This window comes from Rhincodon typus, chromosome 14 (genome assembly GCF_021869965.1).
Source record: "Rhincodon typus isolate 14 chromosome 14, sRhiTyp1.1, whole genome shotgun sequence".
Lineage (NCBI taxonomy): Eukaryota > Metazoa > Chordata > Chondrichthyes > Orectolobiformes > Rhincodontidae > Rhincodon > Rhincodon typus.
In genome coordinates this window covers 12046855-12058683 of record NC_063345.1, presented here as the reverse complement: position 1 = coordinate 12058683, position 11829 = coordinate 12046855, and the positions used below count along the sequence as shown (strand labels likewise).

Below are 11829 nucleotides of genomic sequence, written 5' to 3'. Positions count from 1 at the left end.
TTAGGGTTAGGGTTAGGATTTTGGGTTAGGGTTTTGGGTTAGGGTTAGGGTTAGGATTAGGGTTAGGGTTAAGGTTAGGTTTTTGGGTTAGGGTTAGGGTTAGGGTTAGATTTAGGGTTTGGGGTTAGGGTTTTGGGTTAGGGTTAGAGTTTTGGGTTAGGGTTTAGGGTTAGGGTTTTGGGTTAGGGGTAGGGTTAGGGTTAGGGTTTAGGGTTTAGGGTTGGGGTGCAGGTAGATATGTATGAGAGTTTAAATTTGACAGGTCCGGTTGAGAGAACAGCTAATAATACATACAATATTATTGTATAATCTACTAACAGGGGCATAGACTACATGACAAGGAGTATGTTCACTGGCAATGGCACTGGTTCAGCCTCTGCTGGAGTATAGTATTCCAGTTCTGAGACCGCACTGTAGGAAGGATGTGAAGACCTCAGAGAAAATGATTCACAAGAATAGTTCCAGGGATAAAGAAGAGAGATAGTAGGAACTGCAGATGCTGGAGAATCCGAGACAACAAGGTGCAGGGCTGGATGAACACAGCAGGCCAAGCAGCATAATCTCAGTTATGACAATTGCTTGGAGTATTTAGGACAGTCTTCCTTGAAGAAGAGAAGATTAAAGGAGATTTAATAGACAGTATCCAACATCATGAGGGATCTGAACAGAAGGAGATACTGTTTCCACTCATGAAAGACTTAAAAAGAAGAGGGCACAGATTAAAAACAATTATCAAAAGAAGCAAAAGCGATAATGAAAAGACACTATTTGCTGCAACAACTATTAAGGTCCGTCTGGAATGCACTGCCTGGGACAATGATGGATTTAGGTTCAACTGAAGTATTGAAAAGAGAATGCAATTGTCATCTGAAAGGGAGAATGTGCAAGGTTATGGTGAGAAGGCAGGAAAATGGCAGTAGGGAAATAACTCATCACATGGCAGTGTAGACATGATGGGCCAAATGGTCTCTTTTAGCCTTATACATATCTGTGATATGACTTTCAATGGCTTAGATGCTTTGAGGGTGATCTAATTTAAAAGCTTAAGATGCTAATGGCATTTGTAAGGTAGGTAGAGAGAAATCCATAGAGAGACCTCAGCAGGTCTGGCATCATCTGGACACAGAGACAGAAACAGATTTAACGTTTGAGTCTAGTATGACTTTTCTGAAGAAACTGAATTGAAACGTTAACTCTGTTTTTCTCTCTCTGTCTCCAGATGATGCCTGACCTGCTGAGTTTCTCCAGCAATTTCCACGTTTGTTTCAGATTTCAGCATCTGTGGTATTTGCTTTTTCTTAGTTTTAAGTGGATTTCCCCACCACAATAAATGATAACTCTCTTCCTACTTTACAAATCCCATTAGCATCTTAAGGTTTTAAATTAGATCACCCTCGAAGCATCTAAGCCATTGAAAATTCAAAAGAACAGACAATGTGAGAAACTAATATACAAACGACACAAATTACTGGATGCCAGACCTACTGGTACTCTGCTAATGTAATGCTGAGGGCTAATTTTATAAATAATAAGATTTGGAGCAACTTTGTACAACATATTAAGACACGAGAGCATTGGCGAATTTCCTGGGAAGTAGTATAGTGTGGGAGTTTATGCTATTAACATTGTTCCTGGTGGGCCCCCTCTTCACATCAGTCCATTTAGGTAACTTCTAATTCTGCATGCTTTAGCCCAGAGTGGGACTCCTTATGATATTTGATCCACATGTGCAAGATGTTGATAAGCATCTGCAGGCTATTTGAACTTCAAATAGTCCAAGCTGAGCCACTTTGTGATTTCATCCAATATCCACTTTCAAACAGGAATAATAAGGAGGCCAGTCAGCCCATCTTTCCTGTGTCGGTTCTTTGAAGGAGCTATCCAATTAGTCTCAGACCTCCATTGTCCTCCAATTATTACCTTTTCACCATGGATCCAATTCCCCTTTGAAACTGCTTCCACCACAATTTCAGACAGTGCATTCCACCATTCTTATTCCTCTCACTTGTTCAGAGCTGTGAAGGGTAATTATAGAAGTCCTTAAACTGCCGTTCAGAGATCAGTAAAGTCAGCAGAGACTAGGGAGTGGAAGTTGAATTTATTTAAGGTCCAATACTCAATGCCTCACTGAGTCATGCATCTAACTATGGAACTGGGATTTCGTGGCATTGTGTTGATGGTAAGTCGCTCCATTCGTTGCTCCACTCTGCTCGCCAGTTCTCCTTCTCTTTCTTTCTTTGTCCTTCCTTTTTTTTTCTCGCTTCTTCTCTTTCCCTCTGTAGTAATTCTATTCCTCCCCAACCCATTTTAATTACCTAACTAAAGAGAAGGGAAGGAGTCGGGTCGCGACCGGGAACCTCGTGGCGGGAGCTGAATGTGCGGGTTGTGTCCTGCAGCGACAGCGGATCGAGCGTGTGCCAGAGTGATGGCGGCAGATCAAGAGTGGGTCAGTAAGAGCGGGCTGGTGAGGCAGCAGTGACAAGGCTATGCCACTGAGGCTGCCCAGGGCGGTACGTTGGCAATGGCATGGTGAGGGCTGGAAGGCCTGGAATGGGACTCTGGCAGAGGCATAGCGAGGGCTGGAAGGCCTGGAGTGGGACTCTGGCAGAGGCATAGCGAGGGCCGGAAGGCCCGGAGTGGGACTCTGGCAGAGGCATAGCGAGGGCTGGAAAGTGGGACTGCAGCAGTGGAGAGGAAAGTTGGACTCTCTTAAGTAATTTTTTTTTCTTATCTTATTCAAAGTTAATGTGGATGGTGCCATGTATGCACGGCAAAGGTATACACTTTTCACTGTATTTTTACATTGAATACACATGACAATAAATGGTTCAGTAAATGATTCAAATGATTAATAGTGAAAGTAATTAATTTCTAAACTGACATAGTTAAAGTTTCAATATTAATTTCTTTGAAGAGGATTTTGTTGGGCATGAGGTTAGGAATGAAATTTAAGGTTTAGATGGATTGGACATAGATGGTCGATTCATTTGCACATCTCTGCTCTCTAACAGGTCAGAATTAAACAATCAAATCTGTCCTGGACTTTGCACTTAACTGGCTATAGACGTCAAAGCGAATTTCACGAAGGTCAATTAAGTTGGAAGATCTATGATTGCAGAGTTAGGCAAATGGGGAGACTTATAAAACTTACCCCTGTATTTTTCACGTAAAAGTACACATGACAATAAATTTACATTCTATTCTGAATTGTTTCATCCCTTCTTTATTTAAACGGGTTCCAAGTTAGGAGAAGTGTAGGGAAATCTGGCTAAATGACATAGAAAATATAACAAAGAAGTTGGCAGTTCAGCCCAACTGGTCCATGGTATTCTTTTTGCTTCATAGGATTCTCCTTTCACTTTAATTCATCTAAATCCCATCAATATACTCTTCTAAATGCTTAACTTAAGAAATGGAATTGAATTTGAGGAATGTAAATAAAATACAGATGCTGGAGATCTGAAATAAAAGCAGAAAATGCTGGAGAAATGCAACAGGTGGGAAGGGAAATGGTTAATAAGATCTCAAAAAGTTAATACTCTCTGGTTTTCACAACGTTTGCAAGCAGAGATTTTGACACTCATACATGAATACTTGTTATTAGCCATCTGTTTGCAGGGCCACACATATTGGTGTTAGAATTAACAATCCACCATCTCGTAATTGCATCAATAAATTTGTAATCTGTTGTTCTGGTTATCATTCTTTGACTGGGCCCACTTGAGTAGATTGCACAATGGTCTGGGGGTGCAGTGAATCTGATCAAATCCACTTCCTGTCTCTTTATTCCTTTTATTGTCTTGGGAATGAATGGATTTGCTGGAACTGTGCAGCCAACCTGCATCCTCCTCCAGGCTCAGTTCCATCTGAGAAGTTGACTTTTTCAGAGTTCGAGGATTTCAATCTCCTCATTACTGATGAGCTGAACGCATTCTATCAATAACCTGACTGACATCTTTCATTGGCCCTCAGGTTTTCTGAGTATATGCTGGGTGCCAGATGCTGTTTGACAAATGACAGAAACCCACCTGGTGACCCCCCGAATATCCATTCACTATCAGACAGACTGTACAGTCAGTGTCTCAGTTTAATCAACTCTAGAGCTGTGGCTACGTTCACAACCACAACTGTCTCTTGAGTGGATTGCAACTATTTTTTCTTTCTGTGTATCCCCTACCCCTTATTACTCATTTGTGGGGACTGAAGTCAATCTGATTAGATTTGATTTATTGTTGTCACATGTACCTAAGCACATGGAAAGTTTTGTTTTGCGAGCAGTGCAGGCAGATCATAACATACAAGGATGTACAGATCATAGGGTATTTAAACAGAGCGAGGCAGACAAGCTTATGACTGTGCAGCCAAATTTCATCCAACACATATCTACAAGTTGCTGACGACACCATCATTGTAGGCCAGATACCGAACAAACGAGCACAAACCCAAGGTCAACATTCGATTTGATATTAGAGACATCCATTCAGAAGTCTAATAACAACAGGGAAGAAGCTGTTCTTGAACCTGTTGGTACGTGTGTTTAAGCTTTTGTATCTTTTGCCCGACAGAAAAGGTTGGAATAGAATATAACTGGAGTGGGAGGGGTCTCTGATGATGTTGACTGCCTTTCCACGGCAATGTGAAGTGTAGATTGAATCCATGGATGGGAGATTGGCTTGCATGATGGTCTGGGCTGTGCATAAAACTTTCTGTAGTTTCTTAAGATCCTGGGCAGAGCAGTTGCTGTACCAGGCTGCAATGCACCCGGATAGAATGCTTTCTATGGTGTATCTGTAGAAGTTGGTGAGGATCCTTATGGACATGCTGACTTCCCTGAGACGCCTGAGGAAGAAGAGGCATTAAAAACTGAAAGAACTGCAGACGCTGTAAATCAGGAACAAAAACAAAGTTCTGATAAAGCTGAGCAGGTCTGGTAGCATCTGTGAAGAAAAAATCAGAGTTAATGTTTTGGGTCCAGTGACCCTTCCTGAAAAGAGGCATTGTTGTGCCTTCTTGACCGTCACAGCTACACGGGAGGACCAGGACAGATTGTTGGTTATCGTCACTCCTAGGAACCTGATGCTCTCAGCCCCGTTCATGTAGATAGGGGCTTGACCACCTCCTTTCTTCCTGAAGTTTTGCTGACTGAGGGAGAGATTGTTATCTTTTTGTAATCTTTATACCATGCCACCAAGCACTCTATCTCCTTCCTATATTCTGACTCATCATTGTTCGGTATCTGGCATACAATGATAGCATCATCAGCAAACTCATAGATATGTGTTGGACGAAATTTGGCTGCACAGTCATAAGTCCCTTGGCAGTGCTCCAAAAGCCTGTGATTTCAAATAAACCTGTTGGACTATATCTGTCATGTGACTTTTGACATAAGTGTACAGGGAGTAGAGTAGGGGGCTGAGTACACATCCTTGCGGGGCGCCAACGTTGAGGATTATCATGGAGGAGGTGCTGTTGTCGATCTTCACGGATTGCCGTCTATGGGCCAGGAAGCTGAGGATCCAGTTGCAGAAGGCGGAGCCAAGGCTTTGTTCTCGGAGTTTGGGGATTAGTTTGGTTGGAATTATAGTGTTGAAGATGGAGCCTTCTTGCTATTTCATTCCCCAATTACTTGCTGACAATATGCAGTTGTTCTAAGAGTACAGACATGGTTGTGTGAGACAGATTCTTTGTTGGCAAACCCTCAGGATTGAGGAAACATTGCTTCCTCTCCAGGAGGGTGTTTTATTTTTCTCTCTTTATTCACGGGATGAGGGTGTTGCTGGCTAGGCAGCATTTATTGCCCATCCCTAAATGCCCAGTTTCCTTTCATAAAGGACATTAGTGAATCAGATGGGTTTTTCCCGACAACCGGCAATGGATTCACGGTCATCATCAGATTCTTAATTCCAGATATTTTATTGAATTCAGATTCCACCATCTGCCGTGGTGGGATTCGAACCCGGGTCCCCGAATGTTATCTGGGTCTCTGGATTAACAGTCCAGCAATAATATCACTAGGCCATCGCCTCCCCATATGCTGGATCGTGGCTGAATAGATCAATCCTAGAGCCGCAATCTCGGCCATGGGGAAGGTGGGGGGAGCAGTAGGGGTTTGAGGCGGTGGGTGGGTGGGATGCTCTAGATTCTTCACACTCTTTCACTGCTCCATGTGCTCCACTTGGTGGCCTCAAACTGGTTGGTACCTTTGCGATGCTTCTTCACCAGTTTGACAGCAAGTGATTTCCACATGTTGGTGGGGATGTTGCATCTGGAGGATTTCAGAGTGTCCTTGTCAGGTTACCTCTACCCTCCTGGTGATTACTTACCATTGTGGAGTACGGAGTGGAGCACGTTTGGGGAGTCTTGTGTCGGAATGCGGATAATGTGGCACACCCATTGCAATTGGTCGAGTGTAACTAATGCCTCTAATAAGTAAGTAATAATGTTGTCTTCCTTTCCAATTGGTGAGGATTTTAGGTATGATCATAAATTAACCATTTCCCATCCATGTGCAATGACAGGTTCATTCATTAACTGCGTACCTCAGCTTTCTATGCATTCTGAGTCACACACTCTATTGGAATCTGAGGAGATGAGAAATGTTAGAGAGGGGGCAGAGGAGATTTACATGGAGCTACTTTGGGCTAGAGGCTTTGAACTATGAGGAATGGCTGTGTAACCTGGGGCTGTCTTGCTTGGCGTAGCAGAGATTGAGAAGGGATTTTTTAAAGTAGAATCATAGAATCCCTACAGTGTGGAAACAGGCCATTCACCCCAACAGGTCCATACTGGCCCTCTGAAGAGCATCCCACCCTGACCCAACCCCGTACCCTATCTCTGTAACCCTGCATTTCCCGTAGCTCATCCACCTAGCCTGCAAATCCCTGGACACTACAGGCAATTTAGTGTGGCAAATCCACTTAACCTGCACATCTTTGGACTGTAGGAGGAAACTGGAACACCAGGAGGAAACCCGCGCAGACTTCTGATGTGGAGATGCCGGTGTTGGACTGGGATGGACAAAGTCAGAATCAGACAAGACCAGGTTAGAGTCCAACAGATTGATTTAAAATCACAAGCTTTCTGAGTGCTGCTTCTTTGTCTCCTGACTGTAATTTAAAATCAACCTGTTGGGCTACTATGACCTGATGTCCTGTAACTTCAAACTCTACACAGACAGTCACCTGAGGGTGGAATCGAACTCTGGCTCTGTGAGGCAGCAGTTCTAACCACTGTGCCATCTGATGGAGGTGTACACGATTATGAGAAGCATAGAGAGGTCAGATAGGACGGCACCTTTCCCATTAGTAGAGGAGTCAATGACCACAAGGCATAGATTTGAGGAAGATGGTAGAATACTCAGAGAAGCGCTGAGGAAAGGATTTTTCACTCAGAGAGTGGTAGGAGTCTGGAACTCCCTTCCTGAAAGGGCACTTAGACTCAGAGTCATAGAGAAGCAGAGCACGGAAACAGACCCTTTAGTCCACCCTGTCCATGCCGACTAGGTATCCTAAATAAATCTAGTCCCATTCACCAGCATTTTGCCCATATCCCTCTGAACCCTTCCTATTCATATACCCATCCAGAAGCTTTTTGAATGTTGTAATTGTACCAGCCTCCACCACTTCCTCTGGCAGCTCACTCCATACATATGCACCACTCTCTGTGAAAAAGTTGTCCCTTATATCCCTTTTAAATCTTTCCCCTCTCACCTTAACCCTATGCCCTCTAGTTTTGGACTCCCCTACCATGGGAAAAATACCTTGGCTATTCATCCTATCCATGCACCTTAAGTGATTTTATAAACCTCTATAAATCACTCCTCAGCCTCCGATGCTCCAGGGAAAATAGCTCCAGTTTATTCACCCTCTCCCTATAGCTCAAACCCTCTAACCCTGGCAACATCCTGAAATTCTTGTAACATTTAAGCAGTATTTAGATATCTGTCTGTATTGCCATAGCACCCCAGGGCTATGGGCCCAAAGGCAGAAAATGGGATTGGTTTGGTTAGGTCTTTGTTGACCAGCACAGACACACTGGGTTGAATGGCCTCCTTCTGTGTTGTAAACATCTAAGAGTTAGATAGATCTTCTGCAACTAATGACCTGCAAATTAGGTGCTGTCTTGTTTGATATAGCTATATATCAAACTGGATGTTATGAAATTTTAAATCAGTGTGTTTATAAAACTACAAGTTTCTGCACTATTTAAGATCATTGGCTAAGATCATGTATTTACTGCTTTATGAATTCCTTATAGAAACTAAAAGAAATTAGAATGATAAATATGGAAGGCTATGTAGTTCAGTCTAATACTATTATGGTTATGCTGCAGCTCTATAAAACTCTGGTTAGACCACACTTGAAATATTGTGTTCAGTTCTGGTCACCTCATTATAAGAAAGATGTGAAAGCTTTAGAGAGGCAGCAGAGGAGATTTACCAGGATGCTGCCTGGACTGGAGGGCAGGTCTTATGAGGAAAGGTTGATGGAGCTAGGGCTTTTTTCATTGGAGAGAAGAAGGATGAGAGATGACTTGATAGAGGTTTACAAGATGATGAGAGGCATAGATAGAGTGGATAGTCAGAGACTTTTTCCCAGGGCGGAAATGACTATTACGAGGGGGCATAATTTTAAGGTGATTGGAGGAAGGTATAGGGGAGATGTCAGAGGTAGGTTCTTCACACAGAGAGAGTGGTGGGTGTGTGGAATGTGCTGCCAGCAGTTGTAGTGGAGTCAGATACGTTAGAGACTTTTAAGCGACTCTTGGATATGCACATGGAGGATAGTAAAATGTGGGGTATGCAGGGTAGATTGATCTTAGTAGGATAATAAGTCGGCACAACATCGTAGGCCGAAGGGCCTGTACTGTTCTATGTTCTATGTTGTACAAATAACACATTTGAGACTAATAATGCATATTATATTCTGGAAATAGAATCTTTTCTTTGTTCTGGTCAGCAGCAGTACCATTATGTGTGGATAGATGAAAGCTGACATTGTGGGGTGGCACAGTGGCACAGTGGTTAGCACTGGTGCCTCACATCGCCAGGGACCCGGGTTCGATTCCAGCCTTGGGTGACTGTTTGTGTGGAGTTTGCACATTCTCCCCTTGATTGCGTGGGTTTCCTCTGGGTGCTCCGGTTTCCTCCCACAGTCCAAAGATGCTCAGGCTAGGTGGATTGGCCACGCTAAATTGCCCGTAGTGTTCAGGGAGGTGTAGATTAGGTGGGTTATAGGGGGATGTGTCTGGGTGGGATGCTTTGAGGTTCGGTGTGGACTTGTGAGGCCGAAGGGCCTGTAGGGATTCTATGATTCTATAAAATAGAGCATTTTTCAAAGCTGAGCTTAGTAAGTAAGAACTCAAAGTAGAAATGTTCAAGAGAACAATGAAATGCACACCAGTGACATCAAGAAACTTGTGAGTGAGTTACTTTCAATTGAAGCTGTGGAACAAAGAATTCTCACTGTAGAAAGAAACTTGACTTGTAGTTGTTGAATGGAGCCTATCCACATTTGCAGAATAAGGCACGTTTATAGTGGAAACCAGCAGGTCAAAATCAATCTGCTATCTCATTAGTCTCCCCTGACTCTACAGGTTCTCTCTTGTCCAAACTGTGCAAGGTTACAAGTGCAAAAGGAGAGAATCTTATCAAATGATTCTGCAATGCTTACCGGTAAATGCCCAAGCAATGAAGAAACACTGTCGGAGATATAAATAATGTTTCCATCAGCGCTGAGTGCAATGAGAAACCCGTCTAAAGCCTAAATGAAACAAAATAAAAATACAAGTGCTAAAACACCACTCAAGTGACTTTTACATTTCTTTCTCCTTTCGAGCAAGTGAGGTAAATTTAAGAACATGACACCATCAAAGTCAGAATGGATGAGCAGTACATGCCAAAGAAATAGGTCAATTATACCTTGGTTTCTATGCCAAAGTGACAACTTATACATGATCAGCCAACTGTGTGACATGCAAAAAAGTGGCTTGTCATGTTTAAAAGTCTCCTAACTAAGCAACTGACAGATCTACCCATACAGAACTTCCTTGCCCCTCACTCATTCACAGTAATGCAGGTTAATTATTGAAATAATGACTGGGAAAAAGTCTCTGACTATCCACTCTATCTATGCCTCTCATCATCTTGTAAACCTCTATCAAGATCCTCTCCACCTATCTTCTCCTCTATCCATCTTCTATCCGCCTTCCCCTCTCTCCCTATTTATTTCAGAACCCCCTTCCCCTCCCCCATTTCTGAAGAAGGGTCTAAGCCCGAAACACCAGCCTTCCTGCTCCTCTGATGCTGCTTGGCCTGCTGTGTTCATCCAGCTCTACACCTTGTCTATATTAGTTTTAGGTTGGCAGAGGCAAGGGTTAGGGACCCTGATGTGTGTATAGAGGGTTTGCTGCAGTTTAAGCAGCTAAAACCATGCAAATGTATGAACACTAATAAGTTCCAAAGATAGTAGGAACTGCAGATGCTGGAGAATCCGAGACAACAAGGTGCAGGGCTGGATGAACACAGCAGGCCAAGCAGCATCATAGGAGCAGAGAGGCTGACGTTTCGGGCCTAGACCCTTCATCAGAAAAGGGGGAGGGAAAGGGGGTTTTGAAATAAATAGGGAGAGAGTGGGAGGCGGATAGAAGAGGGATAGAGGAGAGGATAGGTGGAGAGGAAACAAACAGGTCGAAGCCAGCAGCTCCAGAGGAGACAGCAGCACCCAGCCCTGCCGAGTCTTCACCATCCCCCCAGACCTACCCCTTACTGAGGACGAACGGTCAGTCCTCAGTAAAGGGCTCACCTTTGTCCCCCTCCACCCACAGATCAACGAATACCGCTCACGCTTGGACATAGAGCAGTTTTTCTGCCGCCTCCGCCTCCACGCTTACTTCTTCAACCGTGAACCTAACCCTCCCTCTACTGACCCCTTCTCCCGCTTCCAACACACCCCCTCCTCCTGGACACCACCCCAAGGCCTCCTACCCTCCCTCGACCTCTTCATCTCCAACTGCCGTCGAGACATCAATCGCCTCAACCTCTCCACCCCTCTCACCCACTCCAACCTCTCCCCCGCAGAACGTGCAGCCCTCCGCTCCCTCCGCTCCAATCCCAACTTCACCATAAAACCCGCGGACAAGGGAGGCGCAGTTGTAGTATCGCGCACTGACCTCTACATCGCCGAGGCCGGACGCCAACTCTCCGACACCTCCTCCTACCACCCCCTTGATCATGACCCCACCCCTGAGCACCAAACCATCATCTCGCAAACCATCCACAACCTCATCACCTCAGGTGACCTCCCACCCACAGCCTCCAACCTCATCGTTCCCCAACCTCGCACTGCCCACTTCTATCTCCTTCCCAAAATCCACAAACCTGAATGCCCTGGTCGACCCATTGTCTCCGCCTGCTCCTGCCCCACCGAACTGATCTCCAACTATCTAGACTCCATTTTCTCCCCCTTGGTCCAGGAACTCCCTACCTATGTCCGTGACACCACCCACGCCCTCCACCTCCTCCAGAACTTCCAATTCCCCGGTCCCCAACACCTCATCTTTACCATGGACGTCCAGTCCCTCTACACCTGCATTCCCCATGCAGATGGCCTTAAGGCCCTCCGCTTCTTCCTGTCCCGCAGGCCCGACCAGTCCCCCTCCACTGATACCCTCATCCGCTTAGCCGAACTCGTCCTCACACTCAACAACTTCTCTTTCAATTCCTCCCACTTCCTACAGACAAAGGGGGTAGCCATGGGTACCCGCATGGGCCCAAGCTACGCCTGCCTCTTTGTAGGTTACGTGGAACAATCCCTCTTCCGTACCTACACC

At 44.7% G+C, this 11829-nt stretch overlaps 1 protein-coding gene across 1 annotated transcript in view; it reads right to left on the bottom strand.

Annotated features, from left to right (window-relative positions):
- LOC109935591 (neuronal PAS domain-containing protein 2-like) overlaps positions 1 to 11829 on the bottom strand; it is a 174589-nt gene that overhangs the window by 22035 nt on the left and 140725 nt on the right. The window contains exon 4 of the mRNA XM_048605268.1: positions 9672 to 9761. Coding sequence (XP_048461225.1) covers positions 9672 to 9761 — 90 coding nt within the window. The remainder of the gene's footprint in view (positions 1 to 9671; positions 9762 to 11829) is intronic.